The sequence below is a fragment of the Globicephala melas genome, chromosome 7 (genome assembly GCF_963455315.2).
Source record: "Globicephala melas chromosome 7, mGloMel1.2, whole genome shotgun sequence".
In the NCBI taxonomy this organism is placed as follows: Eukaryota; Metazoa; Chordata; class Mammalia; order Artiodactyla; family Delphinidae; genus Globicephala; species Globicephala melas.
The window spans coordinates 71,869,370-71,887,322 of NC_083320.1; the positions used below are offsets into that span (position 1 = coordinate 71,869,370).

General features: G+C 39.2%; 2 protein-coding genes across 12 annotated transcripts in view; one reads left to right on the forward strand and one right to left on the reverse strand.

The window, feature by feature from the left end:
* Positions 1-13,548, forward strand: part of WDSUB1 (WD repeat, sterile alpha motif and U-box domain containing 1) — an 80,115-nt gene extending 66,567 nt beyond the window's left edge. For 4 of the 8 annotated variants that reach the window (XM_060302402.2, XM_060302401.2, XM_060302400.2 and 1 more), the window contains exon 11: positions 9,514-13,542. In XM_060302402.2, coding sequence (XP_060158385.1) covers positions 9,514-9,671 — 158 coding nt within the window. In that variant the 3' untranslated portion in view covers positions 9,672-13,542. Of the gene's footprint in view, positions 1-9,513 lie in introns of all 8 variants that reach the window. The other 4 variants (XM_060302405.2, XM_060302399.2, XM_060302404.1 and 1 more) reach the window with 4 other exon arrangements.
* The window catches only part of TANC1 (tetratricopeptide repeat, ankyrin repeat and coiled-coil containing 1), a 229,561-nt gene continuing 223,823 nt past the window's right edge, over positions 12,216-17,953 (reverse strand). For all 4 annotated transcript variants that reach the window (XM_060302398.1, XM_060302396.1, XM_060302397.1 and 1 more), the window contains 3 exons: positions 17,210-17,356; positions 16,198-16,298; positions 12,216-15,528 (listed from right to left, as the gene is read on the reverse strand). In XM_060302398.1, the coding sequence (XP_060158381.1) occupies positions 14,091-15,528; positions 16,198-16,298; positions 17,210-17,356 (1,686 nt within the window). In that variant the 3' untranslated portion in view covers positions 12,216-14,090. The remainder of the gene's footprint in view (positions 15,529-16,197; positions 16,299-17,209; positions 17,357-17,953) is intronic.

A 17,953-nucleotide genomic window follows, 5' to 3' on the forward strand; every position in this document is an offset into this window, starting at 1 on the left:
CCCTTCTTTCCTGAATTGATCACATGTCCTTTTTGGCTTTTTTCTTCCCCATGGTGTTTTGGAAGCCTTATATCTTAAATCTGTTGAATTAACTGTCTCAGAAAAAAATTTCTGAGACTTGTTTCTGCCTATATTTCAGCATTCTTACACAGTATTTTTTTATCTATCCTTTTAAATTATGACTGCAGCATGTGCTTGGTGAAAAACACTTCAGCAACACAGAAATAAATATTTTGAAAATGTGGAGACTCTTCCATACTCTGGTATATCCTTCCAGGTATTTTTCTAGCCACTTATAATTTTGTTCTATAACGAATAAGATGATACATTAAAAATTTTTTATTTAATATATATCAGATAGTATTCCCTTGTTAGTATATTCAGAACTACTTCATTCTCAACTGTAGGACAGTATTTTATGGTATGGATGTTCCATATATTAACTCTTACTCTGTTAAGACATTTTGCCAAGTAATTCTGCAGAAAAAAATCCAGTCATATAGTATATACAGGTATACTTGTTGAACTATTTCTGTTGGATAAATTCTCAATACTGATAGGCACTGCCATATTTAATTTTTTTGTTTTAATTATGCTCAGCTTTATTTTTAAATATTAGCATGTGCAATTTTTGTCCATTTTGACCTCCAGATAAATTTTAGAATCATTTTATGCTACAAAAGAAAATCTCATTGACGTTTTGATTAGAATGACAGAAAAATCTAAAAACGAAATGTTAATTTTGGGGTGGAGCGAGTAGGAATGACAACTTTCACTAGTCAAGCTTTCCATCTCTTCTGAATATTTAAATATGTTAATTTTTAGAAAAATAAGTGTTCACATTTATAACTCATCATTCTAAATTGTATAAACCTAATAAACCTTATCTGAGCACGCTGATTTTTCTCTAAAGCCTTCACAGTGTTACCAAACCCAGGTCTGGCTGCTTGCTGCTTGAAAGCCGATTCTCGAGAGACAAGTGTTGGTAGGAAAGGAAAGGTTGCTTTATTTTGGAGGCTGGCAACTGGCGGGGAGGGCAGATGCCAGTCCAAAGCCTGACTCCCCCTGCCGACAATTAGGGGGCAAGAGTGTATATAGACAGAGGGAGGGGGCTACATGCAGAAACAATACAGTCAGCTCTGACAGTCATCTTGAAATTGGTCATCGGTGGCCTTACCAGCGTCATCTTGATCGTTTTAGGTACAGTTAATCTTCAGTTCCAAGTTCAGTTTCCATTTCTTTGAGGCCAGTTCTTGTGGCAGCTTATGTCATGACTAGAGCCTGGTCATCATGTAGATAACTTCTTCCACCTGGTGGAGGTTTCAGTATTTATAAGACAGCTCACAGGATATGGCTCAGAATATTATCTGTAGCCCTTGAGGAGGAACTAAAGGTCCTTGACTATGCTTAATGACTAAACTATTATTATTTGATCTCCTTTGACTGTTTTCCTTTGTTTCTGCACTCCGATTAAACTTATTCTTTGGCTAAAGTTTTTCCACAGACAAAAGGCAGGCTGAGTACATGGTTGGGGGCGGGGGGCAAGGACCATAGGGTCCTGCTCCGTTTCAACGGTGATTTATCTCAATTATTTATAGAGAATACATTCTTTAGCATCTGTTGTTTCAGTGCAAGTATAATGTCAGTTTCTGATTTTTTGTTTCAGTTTGATATGTATTTTTATTTCTCTTGTTCAGGGTACACTGCTTCTTGAATGAATTCTGTGCCTTTTATCAGTTCTGGAAAACTTTGCTATTCTCATTCTGTACACCTTCTCCAGCTTGCCTACCAGTCATCTCTTCTGCATTGTGTTAATGCTATACCGTTGAGATTTTCTTTCAACATGTCAGTATTTGTCATTTCTGGAAATCTGATTTAGCATGTAGATTAAGGCGCATAGACTGCTTGGGTTTAAATCCCAGCTGTGTCTTTCCATACTTGTATGATCTTGGAAAGTTAGTTATTCAGGCCATGCATGAATTTCTTCATAAAGTTGTACAGATTAAATAATACAGGTAACAGTGCCCTGGAACAGCCTAATGATACACAATTAGCTGTATAAGTATTAAATATTTCTTTTTCATAGTACATTGTTTTAGATTCATTCCCATTTTAGGAATACTCACTGGTTGTTTCTATTATCAGTTTCTGAGGTTTGTGTGATCTAATCCTTCTCTTTGTTTCTGCATGCTTGTCTTCAGTCAAGTGTTACCTGTGGAAGTTGAGTACAGGAAGAGGGCATATAGCTCCAAAGGAGTGTTGGGCTTGCTTTGTCTGTTTCTCAGGACAACAGGTGGGCAGCGGTGGGCTAAGAACTTGGACAACAGATGTATTAAAAATTCAGAGCCCAGGCCTGTGAGCTAATAATATTTTTCACTTGAACTTTTTTCACTAGAGCAAAGCCATTTGAACCTGTAAGTCAGCTATCCATTGTTAGAAATGGTGACTAAAAGAAGCACCTTTTAAGTATAATCTAGTAAGAAATTTGGGGGTTTACTTAATCTTTATTACTAGAAATAGCAGTGTATGGAATGAATAAAGTAAGTGTCATTACTTTGGTATCTTATCACAACTTAATTATGTGAGTATATTCAATAATTATGAAGTAGGGCTTCCCTGGTGGTGCAGTGGTTGAGAGTCTGCCTGCCAATGCAGGGGACACGGGTTCGTGCCCCGGTCCGGGAAGATCCCACATGCTGCGGAGCGGCTGGGCCCATGAGCCATGGCCGCTGAGCCTGTGCGTCCGGAGCCTGTGCTCTGCAACGGGAGAGGCCACAACAGTGAGAGGCCTGCGTACTGCAAAAAATAATAATTATGAAGTAAAATTCTGTGAATAGAGCTTATTAAATATTGTTTATTTCCTAGAACTATCTGGTATAGCTCTTTTTTTTTCTTTCTGGTATAGCTCTTGATTTGTCAACTCAGTATCTTGGTTTATAGCAAGAGTCAGATGGTACTGTCTGGGCAAAAATAATTTTAAAAATTATTGAAAGCTTTAAAATCCTTAGGTCAATTTAAAAAATATGAAAACAAGCAAACTTAGTTAATACTGAATGTATGTGCACTATATATTTTCTTTTAAAAACTGTCAGTTTTTTCCCCTAGTGATACATGTTTGATTTCAAATAAGCTAACTCTAGTTATAGTAAACTTCAGGCATGAATTTCTAAAAGAAATCCAAATTTTCAGATGCAGTTATTTCTAGTTACAGTGTTTCATTGCTTTTTTAATTATACATGACAGACACACTGTCTGTGGGTGGGGAAGCGGTCCTTGCTTTGTACTGTAGCTCTGATAATACCTTTTAGTGCTTTGGGATGAACTTTGGTAGAACAGTTTGAAAGCTGACATATAAACAGCAATGCACTCAGAATTCCTACTTTCTCTGTTAAACAAATGTTTCAGGGAATGTATTTGACCCCAGTAGAAAACTGTTGATTATTCCAAAGAATCACTACTTTATAATATCATAGAAAGCTTATATTAAACTTTAGGATAAACTGTGACCAGTGTAACTGACTTTCTTATAGCAGGAAGCTTGTACCTCCATAGAGTGAATGGGTTGATATTTTATTCACTGCTACCGCTCAAGAAACTGACAACCCACAGGCAGGGAAGGAAAAATTATTCATTTAAGGGAATTCAATTAAAGGTGATAAAATACTATAAGATGATAATAGGCTCTAATAGGCTCTAACAATGTAGATATCATAGAACTATTAAACATGGAGAGTAGAGAGTATGAAAAGTTGAATAAGCTCACTGATTATTAACTGAGTAAAAAGCCTATTTGAAGTTTAGACAGTGAGGGACAGAAAAAAGACTACTAGCTAGTTTGAATATTACTTATATAGTAAGGAACCAATAGACACTAATACTATTGGTCTCATCTTTTTTAAAGGTATTAGTGTAAAGGTAAACCAGTAGATCAAAAATACAAACTTCCCTAAGTATCAAAATGGAAGAAACCAGCTCTACAGTGAAAGAATTTATGTAAGTAATCTATAAAGATATAAAAAGAATGACAGAACTGTATTACCAAACGTACTGATAATAAACAATTTGGCTTAACTCATCCCTAAAGAGATGAAAGATTTGAGGTTAGTTGACAAAGCACAATCTAACTTAAAGATTCAGAAAGGTTAGAAATAAAAGGATAGACAAAAATGAGACAGTTGCAACTAAAAATAAAGGAGTTACATACTTGCCTGCAAGAGAATTCAGACCAAAAAAAAGTTAAAATGACACAGGATACTATATAATACTGAAGACCACGATTCTCAGTGAGGACAAACCATTACTAGCTATGCAGTCCCAAACACAGCAAAGACTTTCACAGAGCAGAAGCTACAGACAGTGTAAGGCAATGGAAGGAGAAATACAGCACAGTAATAGGCTTGATCATACCTGTCAGTCCAAAATAGGAAGTACACCTTCTTTTTGAATAGATCGCCAGAAATAACAAAAACACCATTGGGTCACCACAGTGGAATATAACTAAGAAATTAATAACGAAAGTGGGCCCCTTTCACCTGGAGGGTTAAAAACATGCTGTTATCATATGTATCCAGCTTGGTGGCAAATGAATTAGCTGTCACTGAACTCACAATATTTCACACGCCCACCATTTTTCAGAGGCCAGTGTGATATGTAAGATTGCGGTTCATTATATATCAGCTTTGCATAAATAAAAATTGAGTATATTTTCCTACAGAAACTATTCTTACAACTCAATAGTAAGACAAATAACCCAACTGAGAAAACAGGTAAAGGATTTGAATAGACCTTTCTCCACAGACGATATACAAATGGCCAATAAACACTGGAAAAGGTGCTCAACATCATTAGGGAAGTGACAATCAAAACCACAGAGAGATACCACCTTCACACCCACTAGGATGACTAGAATCAAAAGGATGGAAGATGGCAAGGAGATGCAGAAATATTGCTAGTGGGAGTGGAAAATGGTGCAGCTGCTGTTGAAAACAGTTTGGCAATTCCTCAGAAAGTTCCATGTGACCACACAATTGTACTTCTAGATATTTATCCTAGAGAATTGAAAATATGTTCATACAAAAAGTTGTACTTGAATGTTCATAGCAGTCTTATTGATAATAGCCAAAAAGTGGTAATAACTCAAATGTCCCATCACTGGATGGACAAATTTAAAAATCTGGTATATCTACACAATGGAATATTAATCAGATATAAAAGGGAACAGATACTATACATGCTACATAGATGAACCTTGGAAACATTATGCTAAGTGAAAGAAGCCAGACAACAAAGGCCACATGTTGTATGGGTCTGTTTATAGGAAATGTCCAGAATAGGCAAATCCGTAGAGACAAAGTAGATTAGTGGTCACTGGGGGAGAGGAATGACTGCTAATAGGTTCAGAGTTTCTTTATGGAATGATGAAAATGTTCTGAAATTAGATAGTATAATTTACAGAGTTGTGCAACCATCGCCACTAAGAACCACTGAATTGTATATTTTAAAGGGTGGCTTTTATGGTATGTGACTTATATCTCAAAAACAAAAGGTGGTACAGTATCTGCAGAAAGCATCTATGTTCGCTAGGACGCAGGGAACAAAGAGAATGAGTTGAGGTTATTAGAACCTCACGTGGGTCTCTCAGAACCAGAACTCAGGCTTCTAAGAAGGGGGAGCTACCCAGCTGGTGCTTCTTTCTCTAAAGGGGGAAGGGTAAGAGCTTTGGGCAGTACCTACAATGAAGCAAATATAAAAAAATTTGGAGAGTATAACCAGTTACCCCTGCCAGATAAAGGGCCATGACCAGGCACAACACTGATAGGAGCCTTCACCTTGTTTTTGTCTCCTTCTAGAGAAATCCTATTGCAGGACATAACAAGAAGCCAGCTGGCAAAGCAGAAATGTGGTTTACAGTATCCTGGCTCCCAGCATGCTGAGTCCTCAGCATTACATATGGATTTGGAGCTGAGGCACCATAGGTTAATAGGGCTAATCAGCATTTAGCAAGTTACATCAATGCGGAATCAATAGCCTTCGTGTGTGTGTGTGTGTGTGTGTAAACAAAAAGCAGTTAAAAGGTATGATGGAAGACAATTTACAAGAACAAAAACAAAACACTATAAAACATCCCTGTAAAGTCTACTTGGAAAAAAAATGGAAAGCATAGCACACTGATAGATAGGAAGACTCATCGCGAGCAAGATGTCACTATTAGGCTTTTTCGAAATACAGAAGGTGATTATTAGGTTCCATTGGAAAGAACACACAACAAATAACCTAGATTATAAAAAACAAAGAGCCCTACCAGATATTAGAACATGTTATAAAGTGTCTATAAAGTATACAGTGTGAGATTGGCACATGAATAGACAGACTAATGGAAAATAATTCTTAAAAATCCAGAAATTGATCCAAGTACATTTGGAAATTTAGTGAATGATAAACATGAAATTTTAAATCAGTGGGAAAAATAAGGAATTTAAAAAAGGGGTATTCTGACAACTAAGTAGTCATATGGAAAAGGATAAAACTGGCTTCATCTGTCATACTACACATCTAAATTAATTCCAAATGAATTAGACATATAAAAAATGAAACCTTTACAAGTCCCAGAAGAAAATGTAGCTAAACTCCTTGATAACCTGGAAATAGGGATACTTCCTAACCTGGACTCAAAATCCAAAAGAAATAAGTATAAAAATTGAAAAATGTTCATATTCCATAGATGAAATAAACATTAAAAAAATTAATATCAATCCTTCTTAAACTCTTTCAAACAACAGAAGAGGAAGGAACACTTACAAACTCATTTTACAAGCCAGTATTACTCTTAAGAAAACCAGACGAGGACACCACAAGGAAAGAAAATTACAGGCCAATATCATTGATAACCATAGATGCAAAAATCCTCAACAAAATATCAGCAAACCAAATTCAACAACACATTAAAAGGATCATACACCATGGTCAAGTGGGGTTTATTCCATGGATGCAAGGATTATTCAGCATCTGTAAATCAATCAGTGTGATATATCACATTGACAAAATGAAGGATTAAAAATCATATGACCATCTCAACAGATGCAGAAGAGCATTTGCCAAAATTTAATATCCATGTATGATAAAAAGAACTGTAAATAAAGCAGGCATAGAGAGCATTACCTCAACATCATAAAGGCCGTATATGACAGGCCCACAGCTCATATCATACTCGATGGTGCAAAGCTGAAATCTCTCCCTCCAAAGATCTGGAACAAGACAAGGATGCAGACTCTCACCACTTTCATTCAACATAGCATTGGAAGTCCTAGCCAGAGCATTTGGGCAAGAAAAAGAAAAGGCATCCAAATTGGAAAAGAAGTAAAACTTGTCTCTATTGCATATGATGTAATATATATAGAAAACCCTATAAAGCCCACCAAAGAACTATTATAACTAATCAAACAATTCGATAAAGTTGCAGGTTAACAAAAATTGATATATAAATATCACTTGTGTTTCTGTATACTAGTAACAAGCTAGCAGAAAGAGAAATTAAGAAAACAATCCCATTTGCAATTGCATCAAGAAGAATAAAATACCTAGGAATTTAACTCAGGAAGTAAGAGATCGGTACACTGAAAACTACAAGACATTAAGGTAATTGAAGAAGACACAAATAAATGGAAAGATATTCTGTGCTCATTGATAATATTGTTAAAATGTCCACACTACCCAAGCAATCTACAGATTTAATGCAATCTCTATCGAAATCGCAATGGCATTTTTCACAGAAAATAACAATCCTAAGATTTGTATGAAACCACAGAAGATTCCAACTAACCAAAGCAATCTGGAGAAAGAAAAGCAAAAATCATGTTGCACACCTGAAACTTTTGTCAGTTACATCTCAAAAATAAATCTTCTGAAATAAAGAACAATCTAATAGAAAAGTGAGCCAAAAATATGGTCAGTTTACAGGAAAATGAAAAGCAAATGGCTCAAACATACAAAGAAATGTTCTAGCTCCCTCATAATAAAATAAAACTACTTGATACACTATACCATTGCTCATGAGAGACTGGTAAAAACTCAGTTTGACAGCATATTCTCTTGGTTGGGCTCTGGGGAAGATTCAGGCACTCTAAATGCCATTGCTAGTGGGGAAAAAAGATGGTAGAATTCCTATGGAAGTACTAGCATTTCTAACAAAATTGTATACATTTTCTCTGATGCAGCAGTCCTACTGCTAGAATCTCCCCCCAAATGATAGCACTCACTGTTCACTGCAGCACTATTTGTAAAAAGGTATTGGAAATAACCCAGATGTCCATCAATACATCCATACAGGGGAGTACTGTGGGGGAATAAAAAAGCAATGTATAGTTAAGTAAAAAACCAACCAACCAGGTACAGAATAGTGTGGAGCATGCTAACTTTTATGTAAGAATGTATGTGCACTGTGTCTGTACACATACATTTGCTTATATTTTCAAAAGGAAAGGGTAAACAAACTAACATACATGGTTACCTATATGGGAAGGGAGAGAACGTGGGTTGGACAGAGAAACTCTTAATGTGACTTTTTATAGTTTTTACTTTGAAACCATTTAAATGTTAAAATACATCATGAAAAACAAACCAGTCTCTAAAAATTGGGAGGATAAAAAGGGAAGCAAATGGACCACATTATATGTCCAGTAACATAATCAGAAATTTTTTTTTCAAGTGATTGTCAAACACAGGATTTCAATTAGACAACCCTAGTGGATCTATCTTGGTGACAGAAGAAGCCAGAAAAAAATCTTTCACAGTCTTACATTAGTAATATATTGGCATTGTTAGTTTGAAACAGTTGTATGCATTGCAGATTAAAAGAAATAGGTTAATGTGTAAATGTAATTAGGAACTAAGATTTTAAGTTTAAGAGAAAGAGCTACAAGTATAAAAAAAGTAGTGAAGCAAAACCTCCAACCTTAACACATGCAAAAAAGTTTGTAAGAACATGGTATGAAAAACCTTAGCCAATGAATTTTTTTTTTTTTTTTGCATAGTAAATCCCTTTACTGTCAAGTCCTTAGTGGGGTGAGCTCTATAATCTCTTGGTATCTGTTTCCCTGACTTTTCAACATGTCAGAAAGTTTTGCCTTGTCATCCCCAGAGCTTTTTGCTCCCATCTTTAGCCACATTAACTGACACATAGCTGACAGCACTAGCAGGGCACTGTAGCTTCACTACCACTTTCCTCTACCTGGCTCGTTTCCTTTCTTCCTTTGTGCTACATCTGAATTTTTGACAGTCCTTTTTTCAGTTTTTTGACACTGTTTGAGGTAATTTGTGCAATCTTAATGCATCTTAAATGGTAGAATTTAGGATGTTGTTGCAGAAATATTTGGGGAGCAGTGGTGCTAGACAAGACTACCACTTAAATTACAGTAAAGGCCTTGGCAATGGAGTTTTTGTACCCATTTTAGTAATCCTAACTTCCCTTTCCTACGTTGCAAATAATTTGTGTATGTGGTTTTGTTTTGTTTTTAGATGGCTATTCATACGAAAAGGAAGCAATAGAAAATTGGATCAGCAAAAAGAAACGTACAAGTCCCATGACAAATCTTGTTCTTCCTTCAGTGGTACTTATACCAAATAGGACTCTGAAAATGGCCATTGATCGATGGCTGGAGACACATAAAAAATAAAACTGTTCATTTTATATTGCATTATTTATATTTTCTGTGATTTCATTTGAATGATTTAAAGGTAGATACTAATCAGACATTATTAAAAGCAAAACAGAAGGAGAAAGGTAAACTTCTTAAACTTAGTTACCTATAAAAACTATTTACTGGCTATTTTCATTCTTTAAAACATAGGAACTAAGTAACACATATAACATCTTTTCTATTTTTACTATAAAAGCCTTTTTATACTAGTGAAAAAAAAGCTTAACCTGTAAAGAAGTAAAGTTTTACAACTTTAAATTTGCCATGCTCAAATTTATTCTTGTTATAGATCATATTCCATTATAACCAGAGATTGGAATAATCTAGAATATAACAGATAAATCCTAGTTAATAACTGTTCATTTGATAACTCTTTGGAATCCTTCTAAAGAGAATTTTTAGCAAAACAATTGTAGATTTGTTTATGACTAAATTGAGAAAATCACTTTGACGTTTAATGAGCAATTTTGTTAGATTCTAAGTTTGCAAGGTAGTAATGATTTTCCCCCATTGTCCAAACCTAGGTACAAGTTAGATGGAATAAATTATCACAGATACATCAAGTTGACTTTGCTGAAACATATAAAGTGGCAAACTAGCCTCCCTTTACAATTTAGAATTCTTAAAAGTTCTCACATAATAGTTTAAGCTAAGGTGACTATACATTTTTACACAACAGACTGATAGCTAATACAACACCCTGATAAACATTCAGAAGAAAACATCAAGTTTGGAAAGCTGAGGTTGTGTGGACTCTCCATTTGTCTCACAAGTTGTTTACCAGAATGGAAGCCATTAGTGGGAAAGCTTGTTAGAACTAAACTCTAAGGGCAGGCAGGGACCAAGACTCTGTGCTTACCCCCGAAATCCTCACTGTCGTCGTTCTGAAATTTGAAAACACAGAAATAAAAGGGAAAAATCAGTGTAAGTATTTATTCCGTCAGCCTTTTCTAGTGTTTTATAAACTTATAGCTAATATGCTGTATGTTCACAGAAGGGTGGAAAGCTACCACAGAAATCTCCAAAAACCTGTTCTTTGTAATTGCTGCTTTGTAAAATTTCTGTCATCCTAATGTATTACTGAATTTTATTTCCTTTGTGTCACAGCTGGGATTCACAATACGTGATTCTAGAAGAGTTTTTTTTTTTTTCATACTACACATGCTGCTCACATTCTTACTCATGAGGACCAAAAGATGGGAACATGTTCTAGAAGGGGTTTTTCTATTGTATTCTGTAGAGGAAGTATGCTAACATAATTCTAACAAAAGACTGGGTAAAATTGATAGAGCCCACCATTGGACCAGATATCTTTTGTTTTGATAAAATAGACTTATTTTCCAAAGAAGGCTGGCTGGTTTTCACATAAAAATTACTGAAAATCACTGAAGTCACTGAGAGAAAACAGTAAATGTTGGTTATTTGCTGAATGTGTTAAAGAAGGTGATTTTCTTTTTTACGTTTCACTAGGATAGTTTCTTGTTAAATGGCCGAAAACTAAGATGCCAATTTACAAAAGTGAAGTGCATCTGTTTTTATATACAAACAAACCGAAGCGGAGCTGCTACTCCTTCCCACAAACACAAGCAAACAAACTAAATAAACCAAACCCAAACTCACCCATAGGAAAGGACACCACACGGCCCCTCTGCACTCTTGGGGACCACCATCCGTGCAGGACTAGGCAGGAGCAGCCATCACCTACCTGCCCACTGCCCGGTCCTCAGCACTGACCAGTAGCATCCCAAGGAGACTGCACTTCCTGGGGTAACTGGACCAAATACCTTTACTAAGAATCTATCAAAATCGTAATGTAATGTATAATACATTCTAATAGTCACACTGGCAGCATCACAGGAAGTCATCCAATAAGAATGATTAATAGAGTTTTCCCCTCCTACCCAGTTTTTTGTTTTTTACCTTTAGTTTAAATATATAGCTTTCAAGAGTGACTGAAAATACTTTACTTGGCCTTGCTAGTAATAGCAGTAACCACACAATAACCTGAAGTTGCTTAGGCTTAAGATTCCACATCAGGATTTTATCACAATACAACAGTTTAATGTTCACACTCATTCATACTACTTTGAAACTGAAATATGTGGTTATAAAGACAAACACTTTTAACTCAAAGATAATAGAAATATGAAGAACAAACTTTCACACTGGCACAGTGTTCAGTGTATGTATCGCCAAAGTGGGAGTTATATACTGAAGATGCACTGTTGCCACTAAAACCACGCTCCAGGATTTCCGAACAGAGAAGTACAGAATGCTCTTCATGCGTTCTTCTCATTTCAGGCAAAAAGACTAATTTTGACCCTGGAATGTTTTGGGATTTCTGGAAGCCATTACCCTTGTTCTGAAATTATTAAATAAAATTAAATATGTATTTGTAGTATTACTGAGAAACAGGCTTTCCACTTCTTTAGGATAAAATCACTCTGGATTTAAGCAAGGCAGATAGCTGACATCAGGATCTTCTCTACGCAGCCATTGTTTCATTTAATGCAAAACAAATTCTATTAATTGTCTTTATTCCATATGGAAAAGTACAGTAGTTGTGCAGAAACAAAACTACATAACAAAAGAGTAAGACTTCCACAAATATTAAAGAAAACAATAAATAAGCCATAGTAGTTATAGCAGAACTCATGAGACGCCTCTAAAAAAGACTGACAAAGCTGTACAAAGTACTCTGTACACACTCAGGAACAAATGGAGAATGACACCAGAAGAGTCCTATTCGTACAAAACCATAATGATGCTCACAGGGACTTCATTACAACTATTCGTTTTTAAAACATTCTGTAAATATAGAACTTCCTTCTCTCCAATTCTAGAAAATAAATTTCACATCCCAACATACAAAACAAATACACTCCCACCACCTCTCTCAAACTAGTATTTTAACATCCTCCAATAGCACACCATTTTCTTATAAAAATACCTTTAAAATCAAGGTTCACTCCTGTACCTTATCTTTACAAATGAATAATACATCAGTTTGGACTTAAGTAGCACCTCAGAGGTGTTCATATAAATGAGATAAAGTGCTGTTACTGGTATACTGTTAACATGCCATATATATTATCGTTCAGTGCAATAACCAGCATGGACGAAGCTTAAAAAGAACATGCAAATGTATGACTTTAAGATTAACTACTTCAAATAGTTATATTTACAAGTCTGAATACAACTTGGCTATATGATATATACAACATGTGGCTATAAAGTAATGACTATAATAAAACGAAAGCAATAACCAACCACACCTTAAGTATCCGAATTAAATATTGTCATTAGAGGACCTTGGAAGGTTTGTTCCAGGAGTGCTATCATTGATAAAAGCCGTTTGGGGACCAACTGAGAGCTAATTTACATGTCACCGAGAATGCTGTATTCTTAGTATTTTAGCCCAAATTCAACTTAACCACCAATCATGATTCCAAATGGTTTATACTGTTTCCAAATATTAAAAACACCTTGAAGCGGGAATATAGTTCCAAAAAAAGGAACCATAACACAGAAATAGCTGTTTAATCTTTTTAAGGAAACTGCTATAAAGGGAACAATACTTGGATGTTCTTATATTTTGCTTAAAAAAAAAAAGTGACCCATATAACACGTATAGTCACATTCAGCTAGAAATTACTCAGGTCTTTCATATATATATATACACGTGCACATACACACTGACCCTTGAACAACAAAGGTTTGAATTGTGCAGGTCCACCTATACATGGATTTTTTTTTCCCCGGTCAATACATACTACATGATCCACGGCTGGTTGAATACGAGGATGTGGAACCCTCCACAGGGCCGACTAAAAGCTACACTGTACATTTTTGACCGTACAGGGGATGGGCGCCCCTAAGTCCCATGTTGTTCAACAGTCAACTCTATGTGTACGTGCATATATATATAAATTAAGATATGACTCATTGGAACTGTAACTTGAAAATTCCATCTTTTCCAGAACATATCACCTGGATATTATGTCATGAGCTAAACTTATCACTAGACATTTACATTATCTAAGAAATAATATGATCTTACCACATAGCAAAGGCTAGGAGAAAAGTGATAAAAACCAAATAATTTCAAAAGAGAGAAGCATGAGTTAATGTCTTCTTGGCTGTCTTCAATTTTTAACTTAACAGGCATAACTAGTTGTAGTTTTCAATTCTGGTTAGCATTCTTATTTCTGGTGACTTCTATCTATCAAAGAAATTTAATCCCACATTTTCAACATATCAATGGCATCTGATCCACCCCCAAGGGAAAAATAAATATGTGACTAAAGAGTAATTTTTCTCACAAACCACCATTTAATGACTACCAGGAGCCAGCACACCGTTTTCCAAATACCACACGTGGGTCTCCCTCACGGCTCACACGTTTGATTCTATGAATGATCGCTTTGGTTTTGCTGAAGGGAGGTGACTCCTGTGGGCTTCACTGCTGATGTGAGGCTGCTGTTTAGAGAGACCTTCCTGATACGCGTGAGAAACCGTCTTAGTTACCCGGCTGTCTTGGCAGTGGACTGGAATTTGGCACTTCTTTTCTTCTAGCTCCTTCCCCTGGGCCCCGTTGTGGACCCCTCCACCCAGAGTAGACACAGAACGGGTTTTGGCTTGGCTACTGTATCCTCCTGCTTGCTTGAGAGAGGGCTTCTCAGAGCTTGCGGCCTGCAGGCCAGCCGCGGAAGGCATGTTCGTCGGCAGCCCCTCTGGCACCGTGCAGTGCCAGGCGCAGCTGGGAGGATGGCTCTGCTGCTGGAACCTCGCTGTCTTGTCCATGATGCCCATGAACGGAGTACTGCGCGGCCTGTGCTCAGCTGGGCCACTCGGAGCCTGGCTACCAACCCTGTCTTTCATTCGAGCATCTGGTCCTTGGACCTTGAAGCCCTCTGAAAAACTGCTGCTTGAAGCCAAACTACTGGTTGAACTTGACATCTTGATGCTGCTTGACGGAGAACCGGAAGAGCCTGAGCTGGTGAGGGAAGCCGGGTGTCGCACGTCGCTGCAGCTCACTGGCCCGCCTGGGTTTAGAGGGGCTACGTCCACAGCCACGGTGGCACGAGACAGAAGCCTCTCTGCAGTTTTTATCTTACTCGGTAGAGGATACGCAGCGTCACCCTCACTGGGCTGCAGCTGGACGCTGGGGCTGGGCCCCAGCCGATCTCCCGAGTGGCTAGAAGCTGCTCCCGCAGGGAAGGTGCCTGTTCCCTCCAGATGCTGGTTTCTGCTTCCGGCGGCGGGGGTGGCAGAGAGTCTTCCAGGCATGGGACTCGGGGGAGGATTCTGCGAAGAGACCTGCGTTTTCGAGCTAGCATTTCTCAGGCCAGCTTGCCCAGAACCCAGGTGCTGGCTGGTTTTCACGATCTGCGCCTGCTTGGTGGGCTGCACCCTCAGCCCCGGCTGAGCGACCGGCTCCCTCGGGGGCTTGCTCACCCCCAGCCGATTCTGTGGCGATAGCGGCCTCATTTTGGACTGGAGCCCTTCTTGAAGGTTTCGGATGTATGGGGAGGGGGCAGAGGAGGGCGGCTGGGGCCTGGGAGCGAGGGGAACGGATTCTTCCTGTGGAGAAGTCTCCTCCTCTTCAGCCTCCTCGAGGTGAAAGCAGTCGTTCAGGCCGGGGGTCGGGGCGTCCTCCTCGTGGTCCGAGTCGGCGGGGGGCGCTGGCGGCGGGCACTGCTGCTTCTGCTGCTGGCTCCTCTGGAGCTGCCTGCATTCCTCTTCTACGCGCGCCAGGAGCCTCCTGATCTCCTGGTTGGTGGGACAGAGCTTCACGGCTTCCCGCAAGTCAGCCAGAGCGGCCGTGAACTGCCTTTATATTAAAAGAGACGATATAATTACAGGCCACGTAAGAACAAGCTCTGAACGTTAACTGTTCATAAAGCAGCTCTGCTAAAAGAAAAGAGAAGGTAGCTGAGTGAGTGCTGCACAGTCATGGTGTGGACGGACCCCACGGAACTAGCTTAGAGTTCCTCGGCTAAGTGGCAACGCTGAACTCTAACCCAGACCTGAGCGGCTCCGGGGCCCTGCTGTCTCTATAAAGACCACTGGGCTGGGGTGAGCGCAGGCAGAAAGCAGTGGGGGTCAGAATCCTCTTAACGTCACCTTCCCCATCCCTCTCACCACGTCCACCTGCAACTCAAGACCTATGGACTCCACCCAGCCTCCCCGCCGCCGCCTCCCAGCGTCTCTAGTTGGCGGTCTCACTGGTAACATGGACTAAGCTAGGAACTTTACGTTGCAGATGTCAACTGTGGGGAGAGTTACTGAGATGTCTGGAGAAAATGAAAAGTTTAGCCATTGCTAATGACAGCCACTGCTGCGCCTTCTGGAAGCTAGCTGTTCAGTATTACAAGGGAGGAGAGGCACTGAGTGATGCTCGTGCATCAGAAGCCCCCAAAATCAAAGCAGCAGCTTTGATGTCAGAGAAAGATAAGCAGGCTTCTCTAGTCACAGTCACATATCTAACCCCAGATGGTACCTGCTGCTCCTCTTTGCTCTCGCTCTGGCATAAAAGGCTTCATAGGACTTTGGTTTCAACTCGAGAGCCTTGGAAGCAAATTCTTCTGCCATGCCGAAGTCCTGGTATCAATATTTAAATACACAAGTCAGAAGCAGCACTGAAACATGATTACAGGCAACCTTTTAATAAGAGTTTTGCTCTAGAGGTTAGTAGAGAAGTGGGACACATTTGGAGCGAGATGAAGGGGAAGGTAAGTTGGTTTTCTTGTTGTGAAGTTAGGAGACAGTTGTAGCTTATTAATGTTCTTACAAGAAGAATCCCACAGAGAAGCAAAAGTCGGTGACTCAGGAGTCAGTGACTCGAGAGAGAGAATGGTGGTGGAAGCAGCGCAGCAGAGGTGAGGGCTGATGGGAGCCCGCCCTTGGGGGGAGGGGGAGCCTCAGAGGGGCCCGGACACTGCAGCACCTGCAGCAGGAAGGTGGGCAGAGTCCGTGGGCATAGAAGCAGGCAGGTCACAGATTTGGTGGAGGGGGGATGAGGTTTAAAAAAGAAAAACAAAGAAAGTGGTACTGAAACAAATCTAGTTACTAGTTACAAGTTAACTGTGAGTTAACTACAATTAATTACAAATTGACCAGTTCCTGGCTTACCCTCTGAGCAAACATAATAACACTAAGCTGATTATAACACATTTGTGGTGAACTTTACAATGATGCCCTTGCCTTCTGAATCTGGGGACAGCCACTCGTGCTGGCAGCGTGCAGTTGGGCAGCGGTGGAGGAGCAGTTTGCATGTGCTCGTCATCACTGAGGCAGAGAAACTACGTCCATGTGCACTCTCTCAACACCTTGGGAGGTGGGTGGTGCTGTGATCTAATGATGGTCACCCCAGACAAGCAGCTCCCCATGCGCCAGGTTCACAGAAAAGTGCAAACAAACCAGACAGGAGGTCTCATGATTTGGTCTGTAGAAGGGCAGGCCTTCACCACTGTGAGAACAGCTAAAGGACTGGAATAAGGGGCCCGGCTTACATTTGTTTTTCTTCGGCAGCGAGACAAATTGAGATAGAGGGAAATCCTTAGCTCATTGAACGGTCTCATGTCCTCTCCGAATCCTTCTCGAGGAAACTTCCTTAAGGCATACTGGTACCTCTGGGCTGCCTCTTTCATCTTCCCCTTCTAGGATTCAAAAATCAGAGAAATTTATCGTTTCCAGAGGCTCCAAGATGGATAAAGATCCTGATGAGGACAGGCCACGGCCAGAACCAGTCCACTGACTGGCCTGGACACGCAGCTTCACTGTCCGCCTAGGCGTCTGCAACCAGAGCTGGGTTTACAGGAAGGGATCTGTAAATTGCCAAACCCATAACCGTCAATCTTAATTAAAACATCAGATTATCTTCTCTGTTACATATTTGTGACAACCATTTCATGAATGATCTCTCATCTAAAGATACTTTAATGCAGAGTGTAACAGAAATCAAATGGAGAAACCACGCCGTCCCTAAAGCAAAGTAGAGTCTTGTGGATAAACCTAGAGCTGCTGTAGAATGATAATTTTTCTTTTAAGAGGAACTAAAGCACGGGCTTTAAAACTTAGCACAGCACTGCACGTCATTTTCAAGGCTAAAGAAATCCATTTGCTCTGTTGGTTCTGTTGCACAGCAGGTATGAAGTCTGTCGAAAATGGCTAATAATTGCCTACCAAAATTCATATTAAAACCACTTCAAAGCCACAACGATACACACTCTGAACTCAATTTCAAACTGATTCCA